This window comes from Nothobranchius furzeri, chromosome 5 (assembly GCF_043380555.1).
Source record: "Nothobranchius furzeri strain GRZ-AD chromosome 5, NfurGRZ-RIMD1, whole genome shotgun sequence".
In the NCBI taxonomy this organism is placed as follows: Eukaryota; Metazoa; Chordata; class Actinopteri; order Cyprinodontiformes; family Nothobranchiidae; genus Nothobranchius; species Nothobranchius furzeri.
This window is the reverse complement of record NC_091745.1, coordinates 58703884-58723186: the sequence shown is the minus strand read 5'-3', so window position 1 is coordinate 58723186 and position 19303 is coordinate 58703884. Positions and strand designations below refer to the sequence as shown.

Below are 19303 nucleotides of genomic sequence, written 5' to 3'. Positions count from 1 at the left end.
CTTTGGAAGAGTTTCACCCACAGACATATAAATTGATGTCTATGGTTTCACCATCAGATAAGATTAGAGCAATGCCACATCACTTCCTACTTCTTCAAACAGCCCGCCCCCTTTTTGGTGAACTCAGACACCTGGCAACAGACTTGAAGTGAGTTGCACATAAATTATTCTGTGTTGTATTTTGGACAAACTACTATTTTGGTTTTAATCTGTAAAAAAAATCTACAATAAAACATTAGTGCCTTCAATCCAGCCTCAAAGAGGAGTTCAGTAGTCAAGAGTGTCGTATCAAAATATAAAATGAGTTAAGTTAGAAAGAGGACAATTATTTTTATTAAAGTATGATTTTTACATGTTTTGGAATTAAAGTGCAAATAAAATATTTTACCAAAAGTATGTATGAAACTAGGATTGAGACAATATTACATTTAACTTGTACCATGTTTTGTAGCTGTGACTTGTTTTGTAGCACGTGAAACATGTTTTGTAACACATAACTTTAGTTTTGTAGCATGTAATTCTCATTTTGTATCATGTAACTTCAGTACATAACTTGAAACTTTTATTTTGTAACTTGCAGAAAAAAATTTCAAATTACAACTTTCAAAACACAAACCTCAGTCTACAGTTACAAAACTCAAGTTACAAAACATGTTACAAGTTACAAAGCTTGGTACAGGTTACATGTAATATTAAAATCAATAGTGTCCTTATACTGTAGCACAAAGAAAGCAAAAGCAGTAAACTGTTTAAAAATAGCATCATTGTTACTATTTCATGTAGTACTGTTGTTTCTTAACACATCTGTTGACCAGTCATAACCATTGAGGCCAGCTCTGTCAACGGGAAGGTGTTTGAGTGGACCATCATTTCCAGGAGGAGTTGTTTCAGGGCAGGTGCTCGCTATTATGTTCGAGGTAAACTTTTCTTCTGTTACTCTGGAGGAGCCTTTTATGTTCCTTTAGGAGGGAAGGGGCAGTTCTCCTGGTGACGAGTGGAGCTGCACAAGACTTTAATGACCCACAAGTTGTCACTATGTTTTGAACTTTTACCATAAACAGTAAAAGTTTTCAAAATCTTGGTGGCAGTAGGTTCTGTTGTGTATTTTTAGATCCTGAAATGAACCACACAGGAGAGAAGTCAGTAAAGTTATTTTTACGCTGGATACAGTGGAGAGAGAGACTGGCTCAGAACCTCTTTAATCAACTCTGGCACATTCTCTCTCCAGCTGGCTTTATTGAAACAGAGAAACAAGGACAAAGAACAATCCATCAATGGATGGACTTGGGACTTAACCAATAACACTGTTGCTTCTATCTAAGGCGGGACCTTCTAAAAAGGAAGTCTCAAGCTACAGGGGTGACTGCTAGCAGCCACAAACCGCTGACTCATTCAGCCTGCTAACTTTCCTGTAGTCAGGCAGAGTATTCCCCAACCCCCATGCTTATCAGGCTGCATACTGCAGCCAAGAGGAAAGGAGAAAGCCCTGTGGCTTACTTCACATCATAACATATGATTAACATATGATTGCTTAAAAAGAACATTTAAGAGAAATGAAATATAAAAAACCCTAACAAGATCAAACTGCTGCTATTCACAAAACTGTTTTATTTTTTACAACTAATAAGCATTAATGTGATTAAAGAAACTCAAACATTAACCTTATTTAGTGAGAAGTGTCTGAGGTCATGAAAGAAACATTTGGCTCAAAATAAACTTTTTTTTAGTTGGATATCTTTAAAGAACTTGGAAATAGGATACATTTTCATGTTCTGTAGAAGTATCTGGTAGCTCCTCACTGAAAAAAGATTAACAACACTATCTAATAATACTCAGACAACTTAAAAACACATTTCTGAGTGTTTTGTTTGTAAGTGTAATAAGTAAAATATACACTCGTCTAAATTGTAAATGTCTAGGAATTTTATAAAGTGGGAAATTTAACGTCCTGAACATTTCCGACCATTTGCAGGCATTGATTCCGAAGGATATGCTGCTAATTTTGTGGAAACTGAACAAATAGTTCAGTACGGCGGCTTGAAGGCTTCCTTTGTTCAGGTAAGCCAAACTATAAAGAATCGTTAAAGAGCAAGTCACCCACTATCAGACTAACGCCACTCCCATTTCCTGTTTGAAAAAATGCGCCCCAAGGAGGTGTTGCTTGGGATACAGAGAGGGGGGAGCCTCTAACAAATACACACACAGGCTCACAGCGGCATTGTGACATCATATGGTACCAGCTAATGAATAGGGTACCTCTTAGCCAGTAGCGATGGCAGATTTAAATTCAAATGTAGTGTAGTTTTTACCTGAAAAAGACGCAACGCTGACAGTTTTAGGCAGAATATTTAAATTTTAACGAAGATGCACCAAAGTGCCAAATTGTTGACTGCATGTGTCTACAGCATGTTTAGACACTCATTTATATAGTTTCATCAGCAATAAAAGTTGATTTGTTTTGAGGGGCTACAGATGTAAATTAGCAATTGTGCAATAATCTGGCCAATTTACAGTCGATACAAAGCATGTGATTGTTTATTAATGTGCACTGTCCCGAATAAATAAATGAATAAATAAAATTTGATGGTGACTTGCTCTTTAAAGTCTAACACTAGCTTAATATTAGCTTTGACATAAAAATTCAGAATACAGTGACTTTTCTCTCATGCCATCATTACGGCTGTATCTTGTTTCAAAATATTAAAATTAGATTTGCCAAACTTATTTGTTGCAGGTAGGACACAATTTTTTCCCTGATCTTATTTGTTTCTGTTTTGTTTGTTCAACTTTTTTAAATCAACTACAGAAGTGTTAATCGTCCACATTTCTGTTCATTTCACCTGATGCACAATGACAAACAGAACTTTGAAGTGCTTTTTTGTGTGACTAATATTAGGAAACAGGATGTGAACTCACTGTAATCTGCTTTTAGATTTTAACTCAGTTCTCTGTTTTATAATGGAGGAATGAACAGGTTAGCATAAGTATACATGTGAACTTTCTCCATTCCTTTTAGACGAGAGGCTCCATCCCTGTCTTCTGGTCCCAAAGGCCCAATCTGAAGTACAAACCAAAACCACAGATCAGCAAAATGGCCAACCATGTCAGTTTTCTACATTCTTATTCAGTTTAATTTTGTTTGTTTTATGTGGAGTACTTGTTCAGTTTATATACATCCTTTTCCAGTTAGATGGATTCCAGAGGCATTTTGACTCACAGGCTGTTCTCTATGGGAGACAAGTCGTATTGAATTTGGTAAGAAAATGATTAATATACCTGATCAGTACACTGCAATGTCCCAGTTGGAGCACATCTGTAATTGATAGTTCTTATAAAATCTGGCCAGAAACCAATTTCCAGCATGCTACTTTATACACATTTAGACTAAATTATGTCACTGTTGTAACATAATGTCATCTTTAATTTACAGATCAACCAAAAAGGCTCAGAAAAGCCACTGGAGGTAATATTTGATAAGATGGTCACCAGCTTGGGAAATGGCATGATCAAGTAAGAGAACCATCATTCTACCGCTTAGCCTTGACTGGATGCTGCTTCCACATTTGCTACATTTTGCAGTTTCTGGTTATATAATTAAGGCTGTAGAAGAGTTGGTAAAGTATTTCTTTTTTCAGGTACATAGCTTTTGACTTCCATAAGGAATGCAGTCGGATGAGGTGGCATCGCCTTCAAATCTTACTGGACATGGTGACAGAAATGCAAGATGAGTTTGGGTCAGTAAACCTTTAGTTTGAGCCAGTAAGTTCATCAGGTAGACGTATACATCGTACTCTTCAAACCAACTATGGGCATGTGGAATTAGATATTTCTTGGTGGATCCTGATGGGAATGTGCTATTGAGCCAAGAGGGAATATTTCGGAGCAACTGCATGGACTGTCTAGACCGGACTAATGTTATCCAAAGTCTACTGGCACGACGCTCACTTCAGTCACAGCTGCAGGTAATGTACCACTCTCACATTGATGGTGAACAAAGCTGTAATGTAAGATCAGTGACAGCAAGGTTAGATAGTAAATAATATAGCTGAGCAAGTTACTTTGAAATGATTTTGTTTCTTAAGGCTCTGTATGTTGTGGGGTTGTGTTGGTTGACACGGCTCTGCATGAACATGGGCAGTTCTGCCGGATTGGCGACCAGGTGGTGGTCCCCTAAAGGGGACACTGCAGCCTGTTCCAATTACAAGGGGATCAATTTCCTATGCCTCCCTGCTTTAAGGTTTATTCAAGGGTTCTGGAGAGGAGAGTACACTGGATAGTCAAATCTCGAATTCAGGAGGAACAATGTGGTTTTTATCCTGGGTCCTTGGAACACTGGACCAGCTTTATACCTTTAGCAGGAGCCTGGAGGGTGCATGGGAATTCACCCAACTAATCTACATGTGTTTTGTGAATTTGGAGAAGGTGTTTGACCATGTCCCTCATGTAAACTCACTTTTGAAGAGGGGCTCCAACCATGACAACGTCACAGCTTAGAGCCATCAGTATCTCAGAATGAACCACATTTACTGCAAGATTTCTACTGCAGGAAGCTTTTAAACTAGCTTGGCACCCTCTAATGTGGTCCCAACTACCCTAAAATCCTTAGCATCTGGCTCCTTAATGGTAGGCATGCTGACTTTACACTTGTCAGGAATATTACAGGAACATTTTTCTTTGCCCAAATGGTTTATGTGGGTTATGCGTCATTACATAGACTTAAAGAGACCCTGTGTATTTTTTACCATCAATTTCTGGAAGCATCCATCAAAATGTTGTTGAAAATGAATTAAATGATGCCCAGTTGTTGAAAAACAAAGGAGGCTTCATAACATATAGCCATAAAAGTGAGGTCTAAAATACATAGCAACGGGTCTACGTCTCTGGGCAATGCCAAATTAGATGCCATGTTTCCTTCTACGGAAGCCCGTGAGGACAAAATAAATTTACTGATTTGCAGCAAACAGTTACAAAAATTTCATCATTCATAAATGTTGTTGTTTTACACATTTAGCTCTTCACACGTTGCCGTTGAAAAAAAGGAGTCTGATGGGCTTATTTTGCTAAAGGTTGCCCTCCCCTGGGCTTTTTGACCCTAATGGGCATCCATTGGTAAGGTCTCACTCCAGCACAGAAATACTGCTTGCTTGCAACAATTTAGGTATCTACTGCCCCCTGTCACCAGGAAAAATACACACTGTTACTTTAAAATAAAGATAGAAAGATAAAGAAAACAAGTAGAATTATACAATATATTATTTACATTTTTGTTTTCCCTTTATGTTTATATTCACTCACTGGCCACTTTATTGAGTACACCTGTCCAACTGCTCGTTAACACAAATTTCTAATCAGCCAATCACATGGTGGCAACTCAATGCATTTAGCCATGTTGACATGGTCAAGAAGATCCGCTGCAGTTAAAACTGAGCTTCAGAATGGGGAAGAAAGGCAATTTAATTGACTTTGAATGTGGCATGGTTGTTGGTGCCAGATGAGCTGGTCTGAGTTATTCAGAAACTGCTGATCTTCTGGGATTGTCACACACAACCATCTTTATGGTTTACAGAGAATGGTCCAAAAAAGGAAAACATCCAGTTAGTGGCAGTTCTGTGGTCGAAAATGCCTTGTTGATGCTAGAGGTTCAGAGGAGAATGGACAGACTAGTTTGAGCTGATAAAAAGGCAGCAGTAAATCAAATAACCACTCATTACAACCAAGGTATGCAGAAGAAGAAGAAGAAAGTATCATTCTATAGCGCCTCTCAAGATAAAAAAAATCACGAGGCGCTTCACAAAAACAAAAAATGTAAAAATATAAAAAAGCATTTAGAAAATGTTTAAAAATATATTTTAAATGAGCAAAAATAGACAATTGTGATTAAAAAATGTTAAGAAAGAGAGAAAGTGAACAAGAAAGAGGGAAATCAGTGGATCCTGAGGAAGGTGGAATAGGTGGGGAGAGCAGAATAAAGACAGAGTGGTGAAGAAGGTCATACAAAAGCCAGCATGAACGAGTCTTCAGCTGCTTTTTAAAGGAGTTCACTGAGTCCACTGATCTCAGGCTCAGGGGGAGAGAGTTCCAGAGTCTGGGGGCAACTGCAGCAAATGACCTGTCACCTTTGGTCTTTAGCCTGGTACGTTGCACAACCATTAGGCTTTGATCACTGGATCTCAGGGACCTGCTGGGGGTGTAGGGACTAAGAAGATCACCAATGTAAGATGGTGCTTGTCCATGTAAGGCCCTATAGACCAGAACCAGTATCTTGAAATGAACCCTGAAGTTGACTGGCAGCCAGTGAAGCTGGAGGAGAAGCGGGGTGATGTGGGTGTGTTTGGAGGACTTGGTCAGAAGCCAAGCACAGGCCTTCTGAACCACCTGTAGACGGTTCAGGGAGGTTCTGCTCAGACACGTGAAAAGAGAGTTACAGTATAAGCATGAAGAGATGAAGGTGTGGATAACTGTCTCAAGTTCTGAGCGGGACACAATGGGACTCAGCAATGTTCCTGAGATGGAAGAAGGAAGAGCGAACAAGAGAACTGACATGAGAATCCAGGGTGAGAGCTGGGTCAAAGGTCACGCCAATATTCCTGACGGAAGGTTTGGTGTGAGAAGCAAGCTGACCAAGAGAGTCTCTGACTTTGGGAACCAGCTTGTCTGGGGCACAGATGAGGATCTCAGTCTTATCTTCATTCAGCTGAAGAAAGCTCCCAGCCATCCAGGTTTTGATAGAGTCTAAGCAGGTGTGTAACAGCTGCAGCTTAGACATCTCATAGGGCTTAAAGGAGATGTACAGTTGGATGTCATCTGCATAATGATGGTAGGAGATTCCTTTGAAGGAGCTCAGGATGTTCTGAAGAGGAAGCAGATAGAGGAGGAAGAGCAGAGGCCCCAGCACAGAACCTTGTGGGACACCATGGGTAAGAGAGGTGGTGGAGGACCTAAACTTGGAGACGGCCACAGAAAAGGAGCACTCAGAAAGATAAGAGGAGAACCACTCCAGAGCAGTTCCTGATAGGCCTACCCAGTCTCTCAGCCTCTCCAGTAGCAGGTGATCGTCAACAGTGTCAAAGGCTGCAGTCAGGTCCAGCAGGACCAGAACAGAACAGTCCCCTGCATCACTGTGAGTCAGAAGGTCATTAGAGACCCTAAGAAGAGCTGTTTCAGTAGAATGAGCTCTACGAAAACCTGACTGGAAGCTATCATAGATGTTATGTTCATCGAGAGTAGCTGGGAGTTGTTTAGCCACAACCTTTTCCAAGATCTTGGAGATGAACGGAAGTTTAGAGATGGGTCTGAAGCTGCTATGGAGAGAGGGGCCGAGACTCGGTTTTTTAAGAAGCGGGTGGATTACAGCATTTTTAAAGTAAGCAGGGACCTGACCAGATACCAGAGAAGCATTAATTATAGAGAGCACGCTGGGACTGATGGACTGAAAAGCACTTTTAAACAAAGATGAGGGGGCATGCAGAGGTCTTCATAGAGTTAACTAGTTTGGTTAACTCAGGCAAAGAAACAGGAACAAAGCTATCTAGGATGATGGGCCTGGTTGGAGTCGGGAGAGGCAGCGATAAGGCTGAAGGAGAGATGCTAGATCTAACTAGGGCTGTCGCGGTTGAGGAATTCCCCCTACGGTGATTCAGGGTGGCTTAATATTGCGGTGTGCGATATTATTGCAGCCCCTTTTTTGATTGCAGTACTATCTAAACATAATGTTTACACATTTAAAAAAGGTTAAAAATTGCCGTGCCTTCTTTAATAACACTTTACTGAATGCAGATCAAAGGGCAGTAACAACACAGATCGCAGTAACGTTTGTTTCTCCGACAGTCAGAGTCCGACTGAACTTAAAAACACCAAAATTCAGGAGAAGGTTAAACTTTTAAATGCAAATTTGGCTGCAGCATCTAACAAATAAGAAACAAGTCCCCATTTTGTTTAGTTGTTTAAAATCAAGCATAAAAAATTACATGTACCGGACGCGCGCGCGCCGGGGGGCGGGCGTACTATCATTTCACTTTCACACACACACGAATGACGGTGATTTATAGCTCGGTCGCGTCCTTGTTACCTACAAGGAAAACCAGCATGTTAACCATATACGGTTTGAGAGAGGATCTGAGAGGGGTGGCAACATTTCCAGCAACACTGAAAACCCTCTCGGATGGTGCGCTCGTTGCACGAACGCACACGTACTTGCATACGACTGGCAAGCAAAGGGAATCTCTCCCGGTTGTTGCTCCACCATGTCAGGGGGTTTTCTTTAGCATTCCTCCTGCAGGTAGCGAGTGAGCTCCAGCTCGGCTCAAACTCTCTTCGGGATGGTTGCAGAAGCAGTGCTTGTCCGGGACTTCAGCAGGTCTCCGAGCGTTTGTTTATTTATTTATTTTTGCCGCTGGTGGCAGCTCTGTCTCGGCCAAGGACTCTGACTGCGCAGCAGCTGACGTACTGAAAACCAAAGTGCTCCCAAAGGAGCGAAGTAACGTTTCGTTTTGATACCAGTGCAGCCATCCTTCTCAACATGCATCATTGAGTTGAACCAAGTTCAGTAATCGCGGTGGCCCATGATGCAGCGCGGTGGGCTTCTTCATATTGCGATATTTCATTTTTGCGGTTACCGCGACAGCCCTAGATCTAACCTTATTGACTTTGTCCACAAAGAAAGACAGAAAGTTCTCACAGTCTGTAACAGAGTGGATGGAGGCTGTAGGAGTGGCAGGAGAGACGATGCTGCTGATGGTGTTAAACAGCACCTTGGGGTTCCCTTTGCTCTGGAACACCAGGTTGGAGAAATAGGAAACCCTTGCATCTCCGACTGCAGAGTTAAAGGATGTCAGAAGATCCTTTAGGTACAGCAGATGGACGTGGAGATGGGTTTTCTTCCACAAACGCTCAACTGTTCTGCATTGGCGCTTCAGGCTGTGAAGGCTGTCATTAAACCAGGGAGTAGGGTTCACTGCAGGAACTGATCTGGTTCTGACAGGACAGATGTTGTCCAGAATGGAGAGGCAGTGTTCGTTAAACTGAGAAGTTAAGGAATCTGGGTCGTTATCAGAAGAACAGGGTGGATCAAAAGCAGCAGAACAATTGCTAGCTGTGCTCTCATTAAGAAAACGAGAACTAACCATACGGCGAGCAGGAGGTGGGGACGCCGAAACTGACAAGTTAAAGAAAATGCAATGGTGATCTGAAATATAAACATCCTCAGGACAAACACTGTCAGCATTTAGACTCAGGGTAAAAACAAGGTCTAGAGTGTGCCCCCTGGTGTGTGTGGGGCCAGAAACATGCTGGGTAAAGCCAAAGGTGTCCATAAGGCTGGAGAAATTCATGGCAAAGTGATCAGAGGGATCATCAACGTGGATGTTAAAGTCACCAACAATCACCAGTCTGGACAGCTTCACGGTGGAGGTTAGAAAGTCACTAAACTCCTGAAGGAAAGAACTGTTTGGACCAGGTGGACGATAGACCACAGCACAGTAGAACGGGTCCTTACGCCCGACTTTAATCAGCTGCAGTTCAAAGGAATCAAAGTGACCAGAGGTTGTAGAGCTACATGGAAGATGGTCTCTGAAAACAACAGCTAGGCCTCCACCACGACCAGAACCCCAGGGCTGGCTAAGAGAAGAATAACCACTCGGGCAGAGTTCAATCAGACCAGAATAATCAGATGTTTGCTGCCAAACTTCAGTCAGAAACAGAAAATCCAGGTTTTTAGAGCGAATTAAATCATTGAGCAGGAAAGACTTATTGTTAACAGAGCGGGAACTTAATAGAGCCATGCTGAGTGAGGTGGAGGAATCAGAAACTACAGAAACCACTGGAGTTAGTGGACGTAAATTAGCAGGGTTAGATCCACGGTGTTTATAAAAACCACTTATGGAGGGAACAGGAGGAGAAACCACTGAGGAATGAGGATAAACCGACCTGAAAAAACTTGGACGGATGAACCGCATCCCAACGTGGCCTGGCGGGAATGCGGAAGTGGCGCTCAGGTCACCAAACAAAGGACAAGAAGCTAGAAGATTGCGCCGATGTTTACTAGATAAACCACGCTTTAAGAGAAGTCTTATTCTCACCTGGATTCCTGCTCGTTTACCTCTTTTCCTCCAATGTTTTCCCGGGACCGGACAAACATAGCCTGAGAGCTCGGGACCGTCGATTGGTTCCAGGCCAGTGCGCCGCCACTCAGGTAAACAAACAGGATGGTACGTCCTCGGTGCGTCTTGGGCGATCGTGAACGAACGGAAGGACAAAAGAGTCTGGCGATCATAGGAGATGGTAGCAGGGACACTACTGAAGAGGATCGCAGACAGGAGCAAGGTGGAAAAGAGGAGGTTAGTGGAGAAAAGTAAAGTGGCCGGTGACTGCGGCTAAGCCATGCACAGGCGCCATCTTGTTGCCGACAGGATGTGTTGGCCAGAAGAGCATCTCTGAACGCACAATACTTGAACCTTGTTGCAGATGGGCTACAGCAGCAGAAGTCCACACCTGGTGCCACTCCTATCAGCCAAGAACAGAAAACTGAGGCTACAATTTGCACAGGCTCACCAAAATTGGACAATAGAATATTGGAAAAATGTTTCCTGGTCTGATGAGTCTCAATTTCTGCTGCAACATTCGGATGGCAGGGTCGTAATTTGGCATCATGAAAGCACGGATCAATCAATCAATCAATCAACACTTTATTAATACCAGAGGGAAATTAGAGTTTCAGTACACACAGTTCAGAGATCAGACACACATGGACAAGACACATGACAAGAATTGGTGACTGTGGTCATTCGCAACCCGAGCCGCGCTGCCTTAATAGAGATAAGAGGGTTACATGAGGATTGGTTCAGGTGGAGGGAAAAAAAGCTACTTCAGAGTTACTCTCCACCGGGAGGGCAGCTTTGCTCTGCAAAAAAACACCTCCGATGATATGCAACAGACTTCAGACAACACAACATAACATGAGACTCCAATAGGAAGGCGGGGGGGGGGGGGGGGGGGGGGGGGTTCACAGCATCTGTCTACATTCCTTTGTTGGGGGTTTTTAGTTGCTTGCAGCTCAAGGCTACCGGGGTGTCAGATTCAGATAACAAGAATTTGTTTGGGTCAGGCTGAGATAATTTTCCTCTCTGCCTTCAGTCTTTAAACGGATCATTTCCAGTCCTTCAGTGAAGCCAATTTTGGGTTTTTAAACCTGTCCATACTGTCCGGTGACTCTCTCCGAGATGACATCTATTTTGCGCACTAATACCAGTATTGCAGCTAGAACATTGTCCAGCTTACGATCCATCCTGCCTTGTATCGATGGTTCAGGCTGGTGGTGGTTTAATAGTGTGGGGGACATTTTCTTGGCATACTTTATACTTTGTACACACGTAGTACTAATTGATCATCGTTGCAACGCCACAGCCTACCTGAGTGTTGTTGCTGACCATGTCCATCCCTTCATGACCACAGTGTACCCATCTTCTGCTGGCTACTTCCAGCAGGATAATGCTCCATGTCATAAAGCTCGAATCATCTCAGACTGGTTTCTTGAACATGACGATGAGTTAACTGTACTCAAATGGTCCCCTCCACAGTCATCAGATCTCAGTTCAATAGAGTACATTTGGGATCTGGTGGAACAGGAAATTCGCATCATGGATGTGCAGCTGACAAATCTGCAGAAACTGCGTGATGCTATCATGTCAATATGGACCACAATCTCTGAGGAATGTTTCCAGTACCTTGTTGAATCTATGCCACGAAGAGTTAAGGCAATTCTGAAGGCAAAAGGGGGTTCTACCCATTACTAGCAAGATGTACCCAATAAAGTGGCCAGTGAGTGTACAAGGTGATGTCACAATTCAACGAGTAACTGCATGTAATGTCATAGATGAATATCTGTTTATTGCACATGACGATATCTATATGTTATGTACAGTCCAGTCAGTGAGTTCATGTGAAATTCAGTATGTTTATGACTTTTGAAAAGAAAACATATTCGGAAGTCTGTTGCTCTTTGATCTGATGCGCCTGTACCATCTTCCCAAGGGCAACTGGTCAAACAGCTTAAAGCCAGGAGGGGAAGAGTCTGTGATGTTGTTGTTAGCTCTGCTGAGACAGCAGGAGGTATAAACTATTTGTTAGGGATGGGAGAGAGCACCTGATGATCTTCTTTGCCATCTTGAATACTCTCGGAAGCTTCTTCCTGTCTGCCATGTTGTTATGCATGTTATCAACAGCAGGCTCTTGATTGCTGAACGGTAGAAAGTCAGCAGCAGCAGGATAGAAGCTAGTTTGTGCTTCCTCAGAACTCTAAAGTGAAGTCACCCTGAGCCTTCTTCATGACTGCTTTTATGTTCCTTGTCCATGTGATGTCACAGGAGATAAGGATGCCAAGGTACCAGAAGGTGTTGACTTTTTCCACATGCTTACCTTTAATATAGTCAGTGCTATGCCTTCTAAAGGGAACAATGAACTCCTTAGTCTTCCTTGTGTTCAGAATCAGTTCTTATCAGAGTCCTTTGTCCTATCCCAGCACAGCAGAGTGTGGCCTGCTAGCTCGAGTATACTCTGGTAGAGCCAAGATTCAGTGATAATGGAGACACAGAGTTCACGAATGTGGCGGTTTCCCAACATTTGTAACTCCAGATAGTATTGTGCACCAGTGATCTGGTGTTAGAGAGATCCAGACTTGGTAGAGGTGACTTGTGTGGTCATTTTCTTAGCCTCAGCATAACTGCGGCCCTGCAGCCTTTCATCGCTCTCCTTCGTCTCCGCCTCCTCCCAGGGCCGACAGCAGACCACAGAGAACCTGCTGGTCTCGTCGTCGTCGTCGTCGTCGTCTTCCTCCGCTTATCCGGGTCCGGGTCGCGGGGGCAGCATCCCAATTAGGGAGCTCCAGGCCGTCCTCTCCCCGGCCTTGTCCACCAGCTCCTCCGGCAGGACCCCAAGGCGTTCCCGGACCAGATTGGAGATGTAACCTCTCCAACGTGTCCTGGGTCGACCCGGGGGCCTTCTGCCGGCAGGACATGCCCGAAACACCTCCCCGGGGAGGCGTCCAGGAGGCATCCTGACCAGATGCCCAAACCACCTCAACTGGCTCCTTTCGATCCGGAGGAGCAGCGGTTCTACTCCGAGTCCCTCCCGAATGTCCGAGCTCCTCACCCTATCTCTAAGGCTGAGCCCGGCCACCCTACGGAGGAAACTCATTTCGGCCGCTTGTATCCGCGATCTCGTTCTTTCGGTCATTACCCAAAGCTCATGACCATAGGTGAGGATTGGGATGTAGATCGACCGGTAAATCGAGAGCCTGGCTTTATGGCTCAGCTCCCTCATCGCCACGACAGATCGGCTCAGCGTCCGCATCACTGCAGATGCTGAACCAATCCGCCTGTCGATCTCCCGATCCCTCCTACCCTCACTCGTGAACAAGACCTCGAGATACTTAAACTCCTCCACTTGAGGTAGGACCTCTCCCCCGACCCGGAGGTGGCAAGCCACCCTTTTCCGGTCGAGAACCATGGTCTCAGATTTGGAGGTGCTGATCCTCATCCCAGCCGCTTCACATTCGGCCGCGAACCTACCCAGCAAGAGCTGAAGGTCAGAGCTGGATGAAGCTAGGAGAACCACATCATCCGCAAAAAGCAGAGACGAGATTCTCCTGCCACCAAACTCGACACACTCCACACCACGGCTGCGTCTAGAAATTCTGTCCATAAAAGTGATGAACAGAACCGGTGACAAAGGGCAGCCCTGGCGGAGTCCAACCCTCACTGGGAACAGGTCCGACTTACTACCGGCTATGCGGACCAAACTCACGCTCCTCTGGTAAAGGGACTGAATGGCCCTTAACAGAAAGCCACCCACCCCATACTCCTGGAGCGTCCCCCACAGGGTGCCCCTGGGGACACGGTCATAAGCCTTCTCCAAATCCACAAAGCACATGTGGATTGGTTGGGCAAACTCCCATGCCCCCTCCATCACCCTTGCAAGGGTATAGAGCTGGTCCACAGTTCCACGGCCAGGACGAAAACCACATTGCTCCTCCTCTATCTGAGATTCAACTATCGATCGGACCCTCCTCTCCAGTACCTTGGAGTAAACCTTTCCAGGGAGGCTGAGGAGTGTGATCCCCCTATAGTTGGAACACACCCTCAGGTCACCCTTCTTAAAGATGGGGACCACCACCCCGGTCTGCCACTCCCTAGGAACTGCCCCCGATGACCACGCAATGTTGTAGAGACGTGTCAACCATGACAGCCCTACAACATCCATAGCCTTGAGATACCCAGGACGAACCTCATCCGCCCCCGGGGCTCCGCCGCTGTGTAGTTGTTTGACTACCTCAGCAACTTCTGCCCCCGAGATCGGACAGTCCATCCCCAGGCCTCCCAGCTCTGGTTCCTCCTCGGAATGCGCATTGGTGGGATTGAGGAGCTCCTCAAAGTATTCCTTCCACCGTCCGACTATAGCCTCAGTTGACGTCAGCAGCTCCCCATCCCCACTGTAAACAGTGTGAGCGAGTTGCTGCCTTCCTCTCCTGAGGCGCCGGACAGTTTGCCAGAACCTCTTTGGAGCCGATCGATAGTCTTTCTCCATGGCCTCACCAAACTCCTCCCACGCCCGAGATTTTGCCTCGGCAACTGCCACTGCTGCACCCCGCTTGGCTATCCGGTACCTGTCTGCTGCCTCCGGAGACCCACAGACCAACCACGCCCTGTAGGCCTCCTTCTTCAGCCTGACGGCTCCCCGAACCTCTGGTGTCCACCAGCGGGTACGGGGGTTGCCACCACGACTGGCACCGGCCACCTTACGACCACAGCTAACAACAGCCGCCTCGACAATCGCAGAGTGGAACAAGGCCCACTCGGACTCAATGTCCCCCACTGCTCTCGGGACGTGGTCAAAGCTCTGCCGGAGGTGGGAGTTGAAGACCGTCTTGACAGGTTCTTCTGCCAGGCGTTCCCAGCAGACCCTCACTATGCGTTTGGGTCTGCCAGGTCTACGCGGCATGTTCCCTTGCCATCTGATCCAACTCACCACCAGGTGGTGATCAGTTGACAGCTCCGCCCCTCTCTTCACTCGGGTGTCCAAAACATACGGCCGCAGGTCAGATGATACGACTACAAAATCTATCATCGACCTGTGACCTAGGCTGCCCTGGTACCAAGTGTACCGGTGGGCATCCTTATGTTCGAACATGGTGTTCGTTATGGCCAAACTGCGACTTGCACAGAAGTCCAATAACAAAACACCGCTCGAGTTCTGATCAGGTGGGCCGTTCCTCCCAATCACACCCCTCCAGGTCAAGCTGTCATTGCCCACGTGAGCATTGAAGTCCCCCAGCAGGACAATGGAGTCCCCTGATGGAGCACTATCTAGCACTCGTCCCAGGGACTCCAAAAAGGGTGGGTACTCTGAACTGATATTTGGCCCATAAGCACAAACAACAGTCAGGACCCGTTCCCCGACCCGAAGGCGCAAGGAAGCTACCCTTTTGTCCCCCGGGGTAAACCCCAACACACAGGCAGAGAGTCTCGGGGCTAACAAAAAGCCAACCCCAGCCCTCCGCCTCTCACCCGGAGCAACTCCAGCAAAGTAGAGTGTCCAACCCCTCTCCAGGTCTCGGGTTCCAGAGCCAATGCTATGTGTCGAGGTGAGTCCGACTATATCTAGCCGGTACCGCTCAACCTCTGCCACAAGCTCCGGCTCCTTCCCCGCCAGCGAGGTGACGTTCCATGTCCCAAAAACTAGTTTTCTTGTCCGGGGATTGGACCGCCAAGGCTCCCGCCTTGGTCTGCCACCCGATTCACATTGCACCGGACCCTTCATGTTCCTCCTGCGGGTGGTGGGTCCACAGTTGGACGAGCCCATGTATCCGGTTCGGGCTGGGCCCGGCCGGGCCCCATGGGCGAAAGCCCGGCCACCAGGCGCTCGCTCACGGGCCCCAACCCCAGGCCTGGCTCCAGGGTGGGACCCCGGTAACCCTCCGGGCCGGGTACTCCGACTCTTCGTTTTAACCGCCATGAAAGATCCTTCGAACCGTTCTTTGTCTCACCCTTCACCTAAGACCAATTTGTCATGGGAGACCCTACCAGGGGCACTAAGTGCCCCAGACAACATAGCTCCTAGGATCATTAGGGCACTCAAACTCCTCCACCACGATAAGGTGACGGTTCAAGGAGGAGCTGCTGGTCTCTTATCTGGTATATTGTGTGTTCGGTGAAAGAACTGCAAAATAGATTTTTGGGTTCCTGGTGGGTACAGCGAAGGTTTTTAGAACCAATCATGGACAAGCAACTGAGAAAGACAAACAAAAGAAAAGTGCACAGAAAAAGAGAGTCATAATCTGCTTCGACAGCTCTCACCGCCATCTTGCCTGTCGATTTTCCTTTAATACCTCAAAAATGCACAAAAAGCCAAGTGTTTTTCAAGAAACAGTAGTAATAATTAAAAAAACATCTAAGATCTTTGCTCTATTTAGGTTTTTCTCTTCTATCATAGAGAATGGGAGTTCTCCACTCATGCCAGAAGATTGAAGAGCAGAGAGACTTTGAAAAGACATATAAGAATGGTGGGTAAGCCAAAAGGTGCCTCAGTACACAACCATTGTTTTACCTAGACTAATCAACTGACATACCAATTTTTTACTGTTTGTAGTTTCTGAAAACCAAAGTCTTGTATCAAAAAGTTAAACATTACGAAAAAAAAACTGAATAGCCACGTTTCCATTGCTGGAACCTCAGGGTAACGTCTTGGATGGGGAAATTGAACAGGAGATACGATGTCTCATTCCTTGCAGCTATTGTGTCTCCAAAAAAAAATTCAGCTCTTTCAGGACTTTGCATCAACGTAAGCATATTGCGACTTCTTCGGCAGTGCGTGATGTCATTTGAACGGCATCTGCTGATGTCATTTCCTACTGAGTTACAACCAATCAGCATGAGTTAACTAAAAGCTCTGGTGTCTCATTTATCAAACATTGCGTAGAATCCTTACTAAAACCGTACTTAAGCTCAGCAAAAAAAAAGTACTTACACCAAGTAGGTTTGTGACCTATCAAACATGGAGTACGCACAGCTGCACGCAATCTCAGCTTCATTAATCAGAAACTATCTGGAAACATTCTCAGCTGCTTTTTAGTCACATCCCACCCTCACCACGCCCACTTACTGCCATAAATAGTCAATGCAAAGTGCCTTGTGGATCTCATGCATATACATAAGCTGACTGTTGCAGCGCTCTGCCAATGACGATTGCGACCGTAGATCAAGGCAGATCAAGGAAGCGCAATTTCACAGAAGCAGAAATTGAGGTACTTGTGGGTGAGGTGGAGAAATGAATGGAAGTGCTTTTGCAAAACATTTAAGTGAAAATCCACGGAGTGGCACAGCGTTGCTGAAGCCGTCAATGTTGTGAGTTCTTCAGAGAGATCTGTGGCGCATTTTTAAAAAATGATCCGATCGGGATTCGATCCCCAGACTCTCAGGTGAAAGTCATGCATGCTAACCAGTCAGCCAAACGGAGATCTCCCTTGCCCAAGTAGCCAGGGTGCATGATCAATCGGGTCACAGGGACAGGACACACACTGTCACAGACGCATGACATTCTGTCTCAATCTGTCCCCCTGCTGATATTCTGCATTCCATATTCTGCGCTTCAGGCTGTGTGTGTGTGTGTGTGTGCGCGCGCGCGTGTGTGTGTGGGGGGGGGGTCTAGTTCTGTGTGAAAACAAAGCAGTACAAGTGATAATGCTGCAGGATTTCATAATTTTATCCTTCTCAGCAGCAGCACTGCAGGTGCTCTCCATGTCTAACATGTGCGTAAGCAAGGTCCTTAGTCAACTTAAAGCTGCGCACATTTTTCCGCTAAGTTTTCTTTTATAAATCCCAACGTTTGTGTGGAAAGTTGCTTACGCAGTTTTCTGACCCTGTTTTGTGCGTAAGCAAGCTTGATAAATGAGGTCCCCTGGTCAGCTACTCCACCAGGCCATTTCAAGTACCTACCCCTGATCAGGTACTCAGAATGTTCCTGAAAATGGCCGTTCAGTAATATCGGGAAGTTCCTGTGAATTTATCTTGAAGTTCCGTTAATGGAAACACTAATTGGCAGTCAGTCATTTGTTTGCTGGTGCAAACCTGAGGAATGTATTTTACCATGATTTAATGTATTTCATAAGTGGGGCTCTTACAAATTTGGCACTGAAATAATTCTGTTTCTACTACTCTGCCTCCAACGAATGGTTAAGATCTAATAAAACACAATCTCATATACACAAATACAGTCATCTCACCATCATTTGTCAAATGACATACAGTAATCACCACACCTTTGCTTTTCATCTGTTCTCAAAACACAAACATCACTTCTGTAAAATTGTAACTTCAATGATAAACTTCTTCTAACCCGGTCAACGGTCCCTTGTCATGTGTTATCAATGTTCTGGCTTGTTGATGTAGTGTAAAATGTCAGAATCTTTGTTAGTTTTTTTTTCTGATTTGTTTCCATGTAGCCTGGGCAGACAATGCTGATGCTTGTGCCAAGCAGTATGCAGGCACTGGTGCCTTAAAGACCGACTTCACCAGGTTAGTTTTTTCATAACGTTCAGCCAAGTGCATGCTGGCTAGTTCACTTATTCATTTCAGTCATGCAGCAATCAGTGAGGAGAACTGACCCTTTGAATGTTCATCAGTGTCAGTGATACGCTGGGTACCAAGAGTGGTCTGAGCTGTTGGTGGTCAGAATGCTTAATACTGGGGGAGAAAATCGTCTGTCTGATCATTTTGTCTATATATAACCATTATTTAAAACAGAGCAGTGAAAATCTCCATATTTATTTCTCCTTCCTATGTAAAAATGATGAATTTGAATAAATAAGCAGCATTTTGGCTGCTTGTATTCAGGATCTTGTGCTTTCAGTCATTACCCAAAGTTCAAGACCTGAGGTGAGGGTTGGAACTTACCAAAAGCAACTGGTAGAACTGTTTTGTTTAGAGCTGATAAAAACTGAGGAAATTATCTAAATTGCTTTTATCACACTAGAATCAGTATAGACCACTATAAACATCCTTACATCAGGTCTGTTCTAAATACAAATTAAATAAAATGTGTTGCGTCCCCACAAACGAGGAGTTGTGCATACAAAGATGTGTTTATGGTACACTCTTGCTTTTTCCATCTTAGCTGCCCATCCAGGATGAAGCCTCTAGGGTCCTAAGCCCATCTAGAGACTGTAGTCCATGCTTTTCTTGCTTCACGGCTTGATTGTTGCAACTCCCTTTACTCTGGAGTTAGCAAGGCTGCACTTGCTCTGCTCCAGTTTACT

The 19303-nt window shown here is 45.2% G+C and overlaps 1 protein-coding gene across 2 annotated transcripts in view; it reads left to right on the top strand.

Moving 5' to 3' along the window:
• Window positions 1-19303, top strand: part of sacm1lb (SAC1 like phosphatidylinositide phosphatase b) — an 83185-nt gene that overhangs the window by 56982 nt on the left and 6900 nt on the right. For both annotated transcript variants that reach the window (XM_070550951.1, XM_070550950.1), the window contains 9 exons: window positions 816-917; window positions 1973-2058; window positions 3017-3103; window positions 3187-3255; window positions 3431-3510; window positions 3636-3734; window positions 3824-3962; window positions 16483-16552; window positions 18491-18563. In XM_070550951.1, coding sequence (XP_070407052.1) covers window positions 816-917; window positions 1973-2058; window positions 3017-3103; window positions 3187-3255; window positions 3431-3510; window positions 3636-3734; window positions 3824-3962; window positions 16483-16552; window positions 18491-18563 — 805 coding nt within the window. The remainder of the gene's footprint in view (window positions 1-815; window positions 918-1972; window positions 2059-3016; window positions 3104-3186; window positions 3256-3430; window positions 3511-3635; window positions 3735-3823; window positions 3963-16482; window positions 16553-18490; window positions 18564-19303) is intronic.